Raw genomic sequence first — 15,068 nt, forward strand, 5'->3', positions numbered from 1 at the left:
TTGAAGTTGGCAGGATCTTGCTCCTGGAATATAGTAATTGGATTCCCATTGATGATGAAAAGATGCAACTGTCTATGGAGGAGGGAGGAGCAGAGAGCCCATCATGGCATTTTAATTGTGTAGAAAGTTGATTTGAAACTGTGGAAGATTGAAATGTGTACCTGTTTGGACATTTTCTTGGTCTTTGTCCACATTCTCATCTATGTGGACCATTGTAAATAAGATCTCTTCAAGATGTTACTTCAGTTAATGTGTGGCCCAAATGAATCAGGCTGGGCTTTAATCCAGATGACTGGAGTCCTTCATAAGCAGGGTGAAAGTCAGATGGAGAAAGAAGCCACGAGGAGCAGCCAGAACCTGGAAGTCAATGGAATCCAGAAGAGAAAGGAGAAGACACCACTATGTGCATTGCCATGTGACAGAAAAGGCAAGGACCAAGGATTGCCAACAGCCAGCCCCAGAACACCACAGTCTTCTGGAAGGGAGCATTGCCTTGCTGATGCTTCAATTTTGGATTTCTCCTTGCCTCAAAACCTAGCCAATAAATTCCTATTGTTTAAGCTAACCCACTGTATGGTATTTATTTTAGTAGCTGGGAAACTAGAACAGAAACCAACAATCATTTGGTCCCTCTCACAATGATCATGCATGGTTGTTATTATAATTACCTTCATTTTGAAGAAACTGATGTTCAAAAAGAACTAATTTGCATAAGTCATACAACTTATCAACAGTATAGCAGAAATTCTTTATTTCAAAAATAGAACTTTATTTAGAACCCATCATGACAATAGTCCAGAAGGAGCTGGAATGAGCCTTTGATTTGATATATATCTGGTTTTTACCCCATCACTTTCCAGATTTATAGTAATAACCATCCACAGGAATTTACAGCACAGCCTAATGGAATTCTCAAAACCCATAATATCAAAGCACTATCCAATAAATAGCAATAATTCAGAGCTATTCTCATCACTGTTGCTGATGTTACATAATATACAGCCTGCCTTCTTGCCTTCTTTCCTTCCTTCCTTCCTTCCTTGCTTCCTTCCATCCTTCTGTCCTTCCGTCCTTCCTAGCATTGCTGAACACTTCTCTGTAGTGGATACTGTGATAGGAAGCTGGATTAAACAAGGTCACTGCCCTCAAATTGTTTAATCCAGTTGGACAGATAAGATGAGGGTCCAGGTAACCAAAAACCAGGGCTAAGTGTAACAATTTTTATGGGGAAGGTACAAAGAGATGAGGAGCAAAGGAGGATGTGCATGTGGGAAAGCAAGGAAGGTTTAATGGAGAAGATGATATCAGAGCTATCACTGACCAGAAGGACAGTGTTTTGACAGAGGAATATGGTAGGAATGGTTTGTAGGTACAAGTGGAGGAAATAGCCATGTGAATCTGAGGGCCACTGAGTTGTCAGTTTGACTGGAGACCCAGCGTCAATGTAGTGTGGAGTTTCTCTGCTGATGAAATAAGAGGGATGCTAGATGATTCCATGCCTCCATACCACACACCAACCAGCAGGGCCTCATTGGATCAGCCTTCATTCTCCATGAGCACATCCACAAGTACAAAATACGACTCACTCACGCCTACATGCAGCTGTCAGCTTGCCCTTCCTGCAGCATCCCGTCCCTCTGCCCATCTGCAAGACTCCACCCCAAATTGGCAACAGCAGTAAAGAAACAAAGGCCATTGCTATACAAGCAAAACGTCTCCAGGGAATACGAACATGACAGACTGTTCTCAAGCATCTCTGATTTCTAGTGAGAAAACAGAAACATGAACATGTCACATTCCTGCTTAAAATCCTTCAGTGGTTTTCCAATAGCTCTTTGGCTAAAGATCAAAATCCCTTACAGGACCCACAAGGTCTGGCCCCTGCCACCCTTTCTGCCACACTTACCCACTCTCTCTCACTGTCAGGCCCCTGCCCATGAAGCTCCTAGAACACTCCTCCTGATCCCACCCCCATATCACCAAAAGCCTTCGGTTCTCAGCTCAAACACCTCTTCTGCAGGGAAACTTCCCCATTCCCCTGCCCAGAGCCAGCTCCTTTGTCATATGCTCTTACAGAATCATGGACCTTTCCTTCAGAGTGTTTATCATGACCTATAATGATATACTCATTTGTGTGATTATTTAATTGACAACTGCATCCCTCCCAGGCAGTAAGATCTATGAGTGCAGGGCTGCTTTCTGGTTTTGTTCACAAGAATAAGCCCTCCACAAATAGTTGTTGAACACTGAGTGAACACACCTGAAGCCCATGGTAGGTAGGCTTAATCCCCCTGCATTCGAATACAAAATGTGGCCTGGACATGCAATTTGGTATGGCAGTTCAGAGCTTTTGTTAGAGTCTCAGAGTTTGGTGATCTTCTCCCCAAACAAAGGCTAATAGGAGAGTGTCTTTTCTAAACCATTTTTCTGTGGAATTTTCCATATGCTCTCACTGTAGAAATCCAGCCCCAGAAAGACTCCCAAAGATGATATGAGCTTCATTTTATAAATAAGCGTGAGAGAGATTGCCTTGCTAAGGTCACACAGATACCGTTTAAGAAGCTAGTCCAGTATATGAATTGAATCCAAGTCTTAACATACAAATTCAGTATAGTTTTCACTGCACCACACCTGGGGTGTGTGTATGTGTATTTTATCCTCTGGTCTGCATATTACCTTTCCAAATTCAACTCAAATGTCCTTGTTCTATGAAGCCTGGTCTAATTCCTCTAAATGGAAGCTTTCCCACTCTCCTCTGAACTTGTGTGAGTAAGTGTGTGAGTGTGTGTTGGGGGGGGGGGTGAGGAAGAATGAGGGAAAGAGAGGGAGCAAAAGAATCTCCCTTATCACATTTTTTTTTGTGCAGGCCTATTTCCTCTGTAAGAGCCTCAGCCCCTTAAAAGGAGAATCAATGCCTCATCCATTTTATTTCCCTCCATTCCTAGTGCAATGCCTTGTAATAGCAAATGGATTTCGTCTCTTGCATCGACACTGACCAATTTATAGCTACTGTCTGGAGTGGCATGGAAAGAAGGAATTTCAAGCCTCGTCTAGGTTCAGTTGGAAAGGATTCTGTGATCAGTGAATGCTGTCTGCAAGGGTGTGAAATGGGCAGTGATGGCATGTGTGCCACGTACAGGATGATGATAAAAGTGCTCTGAATGAATGAATGAGCAAATACGTGACTCTTAGCAATTTTTCAAATGAAGGGATATTACTACTTTATCTGGAGCGTCTAAGAGGAGAGTAGTAATTCACTACAGCAGAGGTATCCAAACCAGCAAAATGAAGAAATGTTCACAAACACTATTTTTGCTTAAAGCAGTATAAAAAAGCTTATGATTATCACTCCTATTACAGCAAGAGCGAAGAATCAACCACAGTCAAATATAGATTCCTGCCATGTAAAGTGAGAAGATAGGTGAAGGAGGAAGAGCCACATCGGATTGTAATGCCAACCAGAGAAGAACAGACCGCTGCCATTTAACTGGAGCACAGGTGTGGCTACGAGAGCCAAACGCTGAACTCTCAACTTCAGGAAACAAACATGCAGTAGTGGCAGAGAGGAGGGGAGGAGGAAAAGTGTGGGTTTACCTGTTCAAAATACCTTCCTTTTCTTCTACCACCATCTCACCAAAATCTGCTCCACCCTTCAACACCTGCTCAAGTTCCTCCTTCCCCAAGAAGTCCTCATTACCCACAGTCATAGCTTCTGCCTGGGAAGTCTTAGCACTTCTTCCTGATTCATAAACTGAACTGTGGTACGTTTTGTGTTGGACTCTTTTCATGCTGTTTCACTTTTTTGTGTGTCTACATAATTGTTGATCTTGAAAGGGAGAAAGGTGCCAAGAGAAGAGCTCACTGGGTTTCAGAACCCCCAGACTGACTTCAAATATTAGTTTAGGCTCTGATTATTTGCATGATATAGAAAAGACATTTTCTTTGTCTCAATAGAGTAGTATCATCTATAAAATGGGAATAATAACCTTCAGTGTTATAATAACATTTAAGTAAGATGATATATACTAAGTATCTGCCATACAGTAGGTCTTCAAATTAATCTTTGTTTACCCCACAACCAGTCCTCCAATTCTTATTGCTAATACTGACTAATTCTTTGAGAGCAGAAGTAAGACATCTTTTGTACCTTTTTTTATGTGTTACAGAGTAAAGAGATGATAGTATTAGAATGAAACATTAAAGTAACGGATGCTGAAGGATAAAAAGCAAGTGTCAGCAGATTGGCCTTGGCAAGCAACACAATCATTTGTGCCAGCCACATTGTAACAATAGGGAGTGGTGAGGACTTTGGTTAGACTTGAGAGTTTACCCCTTATACTTCAAGAGGGCAGCACTTCTCAGTGTTAGACAACAGAAGCTGAGCAGGAATGTGGGCCCAGGATTGCCAGATCCCTTTTTTTTTTTTTTTTTTTTTTTTTTCCTTCAGAGAAGGTGAAAATCTGGATTTGCTGTCAAATTTTGGTATTTTCAAAGTACTGTGTAGGTTAAGCAAAACAAATCTGTGGAGTATTGTTTTGCAAGTCTGAAAATGATCAGGGAAACTCAGGCAAGAACTTGGAGGTCATCTGTCTGCTGCCGGTGCCTAATGTCCTTGGACCCCCCAAGTAGTTCCACACAGAGGGAGTCCCACCGGAATCAGGCACACTGCTCTCCCCTGATTGTCATTTAGACCCTCAACCTCTTCATGCTGCGTGATTCCCTGACTCCTGGAGACATTTGTTCATGTGTGTTAGGGGATAGCCCTGTGCCAGATGTTCACAGCAACATCAACAATAGCCACACATGGTGGAAGAGCTAACACATAAACATGCAATACACTTACCATCACTAGACAAGGCAACCAGGGCTCGCAAACTCAATGGCTTCTAGGAGTGAGGCAGGTAAAGAAAATGAGACAAGTGGGGTGGTTGGGAAGGAGTGCATCTAGATGGGTTGGGTACCCCCTGCTCCATGCCAGCAAATTGGGACTATGCAAGACCAGGGACCCAGAGTTGCCAGATCTTATAATATTTTAAGAAAGCCAAGATATTCCAAGTCCTGATGTGAAATTCCCTGATTTTTAAATACTATGTGGGCCCCAGAATCCCATCTCTGTGCTGAAACTGGTTTGTGGGCAGCAATTTAGAGACCCTTTCTGCAATATTTGATACATGCTAAATGAGAGGCCCAGCCAGAGAGGGCCATGGAGGTCAGAACAGAGGAAGAGCAAGGCAAAATGTCCTCTTTGCCCATGCACGTGAGGATTCTGTTTGCCCGGAATTCTCTTGCCATCTCTCTTTCCCACTCCCTCCTCACCTTGTGCTCCAGGAAAACTTCTATTTATCTTCAAGACTCAGTTAAACCACTACACTCTATGAGGCCAACCCCTCTCCTTAAGGCATTTCTAACACTCTGAACAAATTGCTGCTATAGCACTTACATTACATTTTAATTTTCTCTTTACAGGATAGTTTGCCTCACTAGGGATAAAGTCCTCCAGGGCAGCAAAAGTCTTTTACTTTTGCCTGCATTTCTAGTGCTAAACACCATGACTGGGTTTTGTTAAGGGCTCAAAAACTCTTGTAAGTGAATGGAAGATTTTTCAGATTAAAGAAGAGTTTCTCAAAGTGTGATCCCCATACTGACTACTGTAAAATCCCCCCTAGCCCTGTGCTTGCATTTTCTGATAAGTAAGTCTCGAGTTGGCCCCCGAGTCTTGCTTTAAACAAGCTTACAGGGTGAATCTTTTTTTTTTTTAATATTCATTTTATTGAGATATATTCACATACCATGCAGTCATAGAAAACAAATCGTACATTCGATTGTTCACAGTACCACCACATAGTAGTGCATTCATCACCAAAATCAATCCCTGACACCTTCATTACCACACACATGAAAATAAGAATAATAATTAAAGTGAAAAAAGAGAAATTAAAGTAAAAAAGAACACTGGGTGCCTTTGTTTATTTTTTTCCTTCCCCCATTTTTCTACTCATCCATCCATAAACTAGACAAAGGAGAGTGTGGTCCTTATGGCTTTCCCAATCCCACTGTCACCCCTCATAAGCTACATTTTTATACAATCGTCTTCAAGATTTATGTGTTCTGGGTTGTAGTTTGAACAGGGTGAATCTTAAGTACCTGGAAGCTTGAGTATCTTTGGGCTAAACTGTAAGTCCCACAAGGAAAGAGGCTGTGTTTCCTTCACTAACCATTTTATTTCTAGCACCTGGCACAGCCCTTGGCACAAAATAGGCCAACAGCTTGGATTTGCTGGATGGATGGGTGGAGGGATGAATGAAAACACAAGACTTGAGTTGCAGCAATGCTCCTCAGACCTCTTAACAGGAAACCCAGTATTTTCTTCCATTCCTTTATCTGCACTCACCTAGAGAAGCAACAGCTGGTCAATATTGCTGTCTCTATAGACAGCCTCCCCCACCTCTGCCCCACAGGCTTGGAAAAGTGCTCAGAGGAGATCTCAGGGCATTTGGGTTGCTAATCCAATGATTTTGCTCTCTACTGATGGCAGACAAGGAAAGTAAGAAAGATCAACTACAAAGAAAAGCCAGACTCTCATGTTGGCATGTGGTATTAGCTGATACTCTTCTTCCATCTTCTCTGCTTCTCCTACCCTATAATCTTCCTTTGTAATCCCCTGTTGCTAACATGTCTAGCATGAATACTTCCTGTTACACTTCCTCTCCCTTCCCTTCTCCACCCTCTGGTGGAGGGATAATGAATAGCCAAATGCCACAGAAAAAATAAAGTGGCAGCAAAAATTCTGAAAAAAAGTAAAGATTTGGTTGTTTTCTAGGGTTAAGACTGACTGCGGGCAGTTAATTTAAGATGACCACTAGTCGAACTTTCATATAAGCACACAAAATTAAATCTGAATAATATTCTTGATTTTTCCATACATGAGTAGTCAACCCACCCTACTCCAAACTACTCCTCTCACTTTGACAATTTTTATTCCATTCAACCAGGATCTGTAAAAGGTTTTCCCACACCAATTGGCCACACTGGACATAGCCCCAAAGGGTTTCTCACTTCACATGAAAGTTAACAGATAGTACCTGGATGATGGTAGGGCTCCATCACTGCCACCTGACTTGCCCTGTACCCTCTCAGATCTTGGAACTAAAGAGAAGAAACTAAAGGTCTAAGCACAAGATAACAGTACTTCTTCTCAGATAAGTGCCACAGCAGGTTCCCCCACCGGACTTGAAGCTATTCAAGAGTAAGTGTATTTCATCATCATCTCTGTATTTCCAATGCCCATCTCAGTTCATGGCATTGAAGAGACATTTAAAGAATGACCAAATGAACGATGCAGGTATTCATAGAAACCTGTAAACTGGTATGACAGGAATCAAGTTAAAGAACCCAGATCCATGCCATCCACTGTAGTTTCACTAATCACAATAGACAGCATAGCCTGCATCATATTTCCTCCTCCCCAATAAATAGCCAGCAACCCTATTGGAGATCAGGTCTTAGGCTGTTGAGATAAAAATACAGAGGCACCATATTTGGCCTTAGACTAATTGCCTCCTATTTTTGTCTTTTATTATCTTGTCCTGTCAGTCAATATCTTGACAGTAGGATAGAAGCTAACATCTCTCTCCACCAAGCTCTGCGGTAGACAGGTAGACAGGTCGTGGCACTATGAGTGAATATAAATGCCAGCCATTTATTCTTCTTGATTCTCTAAGCAAGTTATCCTTCTTGAATAAAAGAATAAAGGGCCCTTTGGAGGGTATGATAAAGCTATGAAGTCTCTCACCAGGAAATAAATTAGCATGGGCATATACAGGCAAGAGATTATGCATAATCTCAGGTGGTTTATAGATACATTGATGCCCACAACCAAATCGTCCCTTAAAAGACTCTCCTCTGAGCAAAAAAGATTGCAAAGTTATCTGATAGCTAAATACCTACTCAGTAGTACTCTAGTTTCCTAGTTGTGCTTTCACGCAACTACAATTCCACAATTAAACTTCAGCTCCTTTTTGAGAGCAGGGAGTAACATAGTAGACAAGACTTTCAATCTCAGCATTACCAAAATGGAGAATATCAATTTTATTTATCCATTGGGCCACCCCTAAGCAAAATCACAGCTACCATTTGAAGCACTGAACGTTTTTCTCCTTAGGTACTTTTTCAGGTCATTGCCTGACAAGACCCTGAAACCTCCATTTAATTTCTTGAGCACTCTCAGGTTCCCAAAGGATCAATGGATCTATCACAGTGGCCCAGAACATGGGCCTTGAGGGGTGACCTCAGGAAAGTTAAGTAACCTATTGCAGCCTCAGTTTCCTCATCCCGAAAAGGAAGAAAACATACAGTACTCGTTAGGGCTGCTGTGAGGATTAAGTGAGCTAACACAGGAAAAGCAGTAAGTGCACAGTATGGGTCATAGTAAATGCTCAACAAGTGACAATGGATATTACTATAGTTGTCTATAATACTTGTCATAGTTTTTTTGACACACAGTCCTCAATAAATGGAATCTGATATAATTCTTGGAATTCAAATCAACATTACCTCATGAGTGGTCTCAGGGATAGGGAAAATTCTGAATTCTCTTTTGAGCCTTCAAAGTATGTTCAGTTCAAATTATTGAAAGCCCTCCATGTGGGAATGTGGGAAAGAAATGAAGAAAATATGGCACAAGCACAGCTCAGCAGCAGTTGCCGAGTCAATAGTGGCATAGGAAACCTGTGGTACCAATTTCATCCAGTTTCAGCTCTGAAGTTGTTCTCACCCAGTCAGCTCACACTTTCAAACCACAAATTCCTACATGATCTTAATATCTGGAGGGAAAAATTCTCCATTGATTAATTTTTATGCTGTCATCTGTCATAAAATAACAATCATGCAACCACAAAGGTTTCCTTTTTAATCTTAGTTGCCAGAAGAACTCAGAACCGTTCTTTACTGCCCTCAATTTGTAATGCATTCAATTCAGATATCAGAGATTTATCTGTCCATTCTTCTTGGCGGCGTCACCACCATTCTGCTTTATGCTCAAAGGCCACCCCACAATCACTTAAACAATCACTGCAAACCCTTTTGGAAAGAATTTAGGGACAAATTTTTAATCATTATTGATGGTTTCCAAAAATGTAAAACCAGATACACAACTTCTCACCTACTCTTTTTGTTTTTTTCAAGCCAAAGAGATATTTTCGCCCTTTAACTTGTGGAGAGGAAATGGCTTGAGCATTTTAGTCCACATTCCCCAAGGCAGAACCTTTAACTCTACATTTGTTTTAAGTTTTCTGTATGTGTAACTTTCTCAACGGAATCAGAAAATCTCAGTGAGGTAGGTGAGAAACAGTCAACCCAAGTACCTACCATGCTGGCATTTAAAGTTAACTGAGAGTGGAAAAGTAAGTCCATTCCATGAAGTATTATAGGACCTAAAATACCAACTGCTGGAGTAACTCAAAGGCCCTGGAAATTTTTCTTGGAGGACTTTTTCTTATGAAGATAGATGACAGCACAGTCACTTTTGCAACACTACCACCTACCCACGGCCCTTCCTTTCATTGGTTGTTCACAGAAAGAAATCTCAAAAATAGAAGCAATTACTTACATCTATAGGTCATCTCAAAGCTGTCACTGATGTTCACAATATCAATCTGGGGAAGCAGCTTTGGGGGCTCTGTGAGTTGCGACAAAGCAAATCTAAAAGCAGCATGTTCCTGGGACTGTTGGTTTGGAAATAATCCCCCTATAAGGAAAGAAAATGCAACATGGTATTTGGGCCAGAGCAGGTTTCAGACCTCAGCAGTCCACCCCAGATGGGCTTTTTTCTTCTCCCTGTGCCAAACCCAACGGTTGTAACCTTTATTAGACGGGCTGAGAGTTCAAATAGATTCAACAGGATGCTGAGATTTAAACTTCTACAGGTAAGTTTTTATGTGACACAGGCCTTTGACATCTATCACTCTTCTCAAGCATTTGATTGTTCACCCCTCAACTCAGCTCAGGTCAAGGAAAACAGGAGAATTGTACATTTCTCTTGCTTCTCCCTTGTATAAACTACCTGAGCAGCCAATGCTCTTGCACACACATGTACCCTCACTGTATCTAATTTTTGTTATCAGACCCATCTCTTATCACAGAGCCTTACAGAAATTAGGTGCTTATAGATGTTGAAGCATGATGGACATCTGGCTCTGGGACCTGTGGCTTCCCTATCACTATGACCATTTACTTCGGCCAAACCCAGGCATGCACTTTAACTGGCCCATCTCCTCCAAGGTTTATTACTCATTTCCTCTTAAAACTCTTGATTTTCTGCAAACAATGTTTTGCTTCTTCTTTCACCAATTGGTCCCAACTATTTAGGAAAGACATGTTACATAACGGATTTCCATTGTGAGTATTTGCATGGTAGAACCTGCCTTTCAAGTATGTGGGGTCTTAAGAATGTCAAGAAAGGAGAACATTCTATTCTTATAAAAATCACAGTAAAGTTGCCTGTCGGGGCTACTGTTCTAAGAAATAAGAGTACATGGCTCACCTTTGTGTTTACTGTGGTGATGTAAGTGAATTAAAATATATTTCTGTGAATTTACATAGTTATTTTGAGGGATTGAATTGTAATGGATGTTTAGAGAAAAGTTTATCCAGATCCAAGAGGACTCAGCCCCAGTGTAACGATCTTCTAACTTCTTATACAGGACTATGTGTTTGTTTTTAAGAGCCAATAAATGGATTGCAATGCTTTTGTTAGAGCTCATATGAGTAGAATCAAGTACTACCTGATGGTGGTGATATTTTCAGCATTTGTTCCCAATTTAATATTTCAACCTTTTATTTGAAAACTGATACAACACTGGTTTTATCAGTTGAACAAGAAAGTTGGGGCGAAATTTGATGAGTAGTCTGCAGGGATACATGAGTAAAAGTTATCATATACATGCACACAAAACACCCCCCTGCCTTCATACCCAGGGCGATATGTGCAGAAATATACTTGGAAAAAGCCAAGTCCACATATCTCTATACAAACATTTCCACTCAATAAAGTGCAGGCAAAACGTAAGTATAAATACAGAAACAATGCCAAGCATAAGAACAAATGATTACACATGAACATATGCCCCAATTTTAAAGAATAAGAGCAAAAAAAAAAAAATGTGTTCTTGGTTCTGATGCTCTGATGCTCCATCCTCCTCCCAGATGACCACACCCCAAACACCTCCCTGTCCCCTTCCTCCTCATCTGCAATGAATGAAAGAGAGTGGTAGGGGGTGGGGAGGTAGAAGGCTACAGGCTGGGCTGTGAAGGAAGTGTTTCCCTGAAAGGCAGGAAGTTTTGCATGCAAGGCACTAACACACATGTGCAGACATATTTCAGAATGCAGCTTAACAGGTGTCAGTAAACAAAGCAAGTTGCTCCACGGCCACTCCAACCGCTCCAGAACCAGCTAGCTGGAGAGGCCAAGGGGAGCCGGGGACTGCAGCACATGCGTGCCCAGCAAAATACTACCTGCACCACAAACACAGGCTCACACAAAGAACACAAACTACCAGCAGTGGGAACTTTCCCTAGTGGAGCTATTTTCCCGTGAGGGGAGAGAAAACAGCAACCAAACCAACCAAGAAGCCAAGCAAAGCAGCTTGCTTGATGCTGGGACACAAACAACAGGAAAATGTGAGCCCTTCTGGAAATGTTTTGTAATTGGTGGTGTTGCCCCTTTTTGTTTTGCTTTTCTCTATTACTATTAAGAGTAGTGATTTGTGTTACCTGCCCCATAAATACAGGGAGGGTGGGGGCCCTTTAGGAGCACAAAAACAGGGAGGTTTAATGGGGAACAAAAAGCCAAGCAGCATGTTGAAACCTCCTCCAAGTTGAGAGATTGGAGCCCAGTGGTGGAGACAGCTAACAAGAGGAGCTAAGAGTGTGTGTGTGTGGGTGTGTATGTGTGTTTGTGTAAAAGGTAGACAGTGTCTGTGGACAGAAAAATCTAAAGAAGGGGCAATTGAAGGAAGAGAGGAAAGCAGGACTGGTAAGTGGAAACCAGCCCAGTACAGCAAACAGCAAAGAGAAGGCAGCTAGGGGAGTCCAGGGCAGGAGAAAGAGCCCCCTTTCCTCAGAGTGGGGGCCATCTGGCACGATTACACTGGCTGCAACAAACCCAGCACCCTTCCCTCCTTCTTTCAGGCAGTCTCTTTCCCCTCCCCGGCTAAGAAACCACTGCCTTCCTCAATTAAAAATATATGTGCATATTTAATTTATAATCATACGCATAAATATACACACTACACATCTTTATATAAATAAATGAAATCGGCACCATCTACCAAGCAACAGTTAACTCCTTAAACACCCACCACCCCTCTCCTTGTTACAACTTGATTATTATTATCTTTTTCCTCCAAAGCAGTGGCTCCTCCATTTCATGTGCTCGTGATTGGAGTGTGAGTGGTGTGTATGGACCAGTGTGTGTGTGTGTGTGTGTGTGTGTGTGTGTGTGTGCACACGCTTCCCCTCTGCCCCTCATCTGCTAAGAGAAGCCCCCTCCCCACGCTGGCAGCCCGAGTCCTCCTCCCATCACTGCACAGCTTGCGATGGACAAGCACAACAGCCTGTTCTTGGGGGGGGGGGTGCAGACCCCCCACCCCCACCCCCCAAAAAAACCCCACAAAACTGCTGGCCAGACGCAGAAAGTCCCTCCCCAGGCTACCCCTCTCACTCACCGATCTGGATATTGTTGGGAAAATTGGCACCTACTACCGCGCCTAGGAAACCGGTGCAGAAGAAGGCAAAGATGTGCTGCATATTCCTTTTTGCATTGGCGAAAAAGAAGCCCAGGTCCAATCATAGATTTGGTGTTTCCCCCCCCCTTCCCTTTATTCCTCTTGCTGTTCTGCCTCTTCTTTTCCTCCTGCAGTCCCTTCCTTCCTTGCTTGCTTCCTTCCTTCCTTCCCTTCTTCCTTCCTTCCTTCTTCGAGGTTTGTCGGTTTCCCTTGGAATCAGAGCACTTAAACTGCAGCGTTACCGCCAACTGACAGCCAGATTAACTGAGCACGGAAAAGAGAAGCCCGTCCTCATGCTAGCTGGAGCACTTGCTCCCCCTCTCCGTCTCCTCTTGCAGCCTGCTTCTCTCTCCCTCCCTTGCTCTCCGGCTCTCCCCCTCACACTCGCACAGGCAGCAAGCTCTATGCAAATACCCACGGAGCCGGCTCCCCGTTCCGCAGCTGACCTCCCCTCCCTAGCACCCCCTGCCTCCCAGGCCTCACCTCAGCCTCCTTTCTGCCTGTGTGAATGGAGGGGGGAGGGGCTGCTACGTGGAGCTCGGTCCTGAAAGGGAAAACCCTGCAGCCCCCTGTGCCCCCCTCTGTCTTCCTCAGCTCTCTTAGCCCTCTGCCCCCTTCCCCCAACCGGGCAGATGCTCCTGGGAATGTGGGTTCAGTGAAAGTCAGTAGGTGGTGGGGGGGTCCCCACAGTAGTCCTAGATCTACCCGCTGCTTGATCTAGGTCACTTTTTCTAGGAGTGCACGGGCTGCGCTGGATATATCTCCTGCACTCCACTGGCCCAATTATTCCTACAACTAATTCCTGAGGGGAAGACCCTAGAAATCCCTCCTAGAAAATTTAAAGGGAAAAAAAAAAAAGCTTTCTCCCCCTAATGGGAGGAAGACAGAAAGACAAACAGGAACATCCAAAATGGTTGGCAGGTGCCTGGACTTGGGCATCTGGCAGTTCTGGTCTACCTTTACACGCAGAATCAGTGGTCTCTTTTAAATCCTAGGCATTTAAAATGAGCCCCTTCCCCCTTCCCCTGCATTCCACAGGAGTCTATAGCATCAGAATCGTGTGGGTGTACAATGAAGGCTAAGGATACTCACACAGAGCAATTACATGAGTCATTTTGCAGGGCTTCTAGTGAGAGGATTCAGGCTTCTTTCTGGATGCTGCTTGTGCCTAGTGTACACTGGAACTCTCTAGACCCTCCTGGACCAGGGTGTCTACTATAAATGACCTGTAGAGAGAACAATTCTGTTCAGGGAAATAGTGTGGGTTGCAAAGCAACAGTGACTAACTGCCACCCGGCACTTTACGGTTTATGAAGCAACTTCACAGTATTCTTTTGCTCTGTTCTCACACCAGCCCTGGGAAGTGGCTATGACCTCTATTTTACGGACGAATATTTCCAAGGATTAAATCATAAAGGTGGGGCCCTACATACAGTCCAACCTGTGAATTTGAAGGCTCTGGGCAGTACCAACTGACCCACTGTCCTCGTCAGGCCTCCTACCCAACAGACGACAATCCAGGAAAAGGAAAGTGCACCCTTCACTTGGAAAGAAGGACCCAATTTTTGTTTTTCCACTTGAAAAGATCATTTTAGCCAGAGAGTCCTCCTTTTCCTCACCAAGACTGCATAATCACACCCCCTTGCATGGCAGCTACAAGGGCTAGGATTTGCAAGCAATGTGTGTGTTCTATGGAGACCTCACCCCTAGGCCTCCCCAACTAGGAGCAACTAAACATGGAAAGTGGATGCTTTATGAAACACTTTCATATACTAATTAGCTCAAGGAATCCTTAAAGCTAATATACAAATTAACCAATTACCATGTACCAGGTACAAGGCTAAGCATTGCACCTGCATCATTTAGTTGTACAACATGCCCTGTGTTAGTTAATCTTATTCCCATTTTACAGAGAGAGAAATTGAGGCCTAATAATTTACACAAGTTTGTACCACTAACAAGGAAGAGATTGGGGATGTTAACTCAGGAAACGCTGCCATCGGGCCCATGCCCTTAACCATTAGGCTGTAAGAGCAGTAAGCACTGGGCAGGAACATTCTAAAGGGAGTATAAGCATCAGCTGGGGGTTGGGGAGGTGGGTGGAGGACAGAATCAGTAAGTATCACCTCTAAGGTCCCTGCCAACGTTAAGAGTCTATGATTCAATGATCCTATTTTATAATATAATTTCTCCATTTGCATTTTTCATCTCTTACTATTTTAGATGGTAGCTGGGGATCTTTCAAGTTCTCTGAGCTTTGTGCCTAGTAATAATAATAATTAGGCT

General features: G+C 43.1%; 1 protein-coding gene across 2 annotated transcripts in view; it reads right to left on the reverse strand.

Moving 5' to 3' along the window:
* GRIA1 (glutamate ionotropic receptor AMPA type subunit 1) overlaps positions 1-13,152 on the reverse strand; it is a 344,465-nt gene extending 331,313 nt beyond the window's left edge. Inside the window, exons 1-2 of one of the 2 annotated variants that reach the window (XM_037798914.1) lie at positions 12,723-13,152; positions 9,608-9,745 (exon numbers count right to left, since the gene is read on the reverse strand). In XM_037798914.1, the coding sequence (XP_037654842.1) occupies positions 9,608-9,745; positions 12,723-12,804 (220 nt within the window). In that variant the 5' untranslated portion in view covers positions 12,805-13,152. The remainder of the gene's footprint in view (positions 1-9,607; positions 9,746-12,722) is intronic. The other variant, XM_037798912.1, reaches the window with a different exon arrangement.
* Positions 13,153-15,068: the final 1,916 nt, after the last annotated feature.

Source organism: Choloepus didactylus, chromosome 11 (assembly GCF_015220235.1).
Source record: "Choloepus didactylus isolate mChoDid1 chromosome 11, mChoDid1.pri, whole genome shotgun sequence".
In the NCBI taxonomy this organism is placed as follows: Eukaryota; Metazoa; Chordata; class Mammalia; order Pilosa; family Megalonychidae; genus Choloepus; species Choloepus didactylus.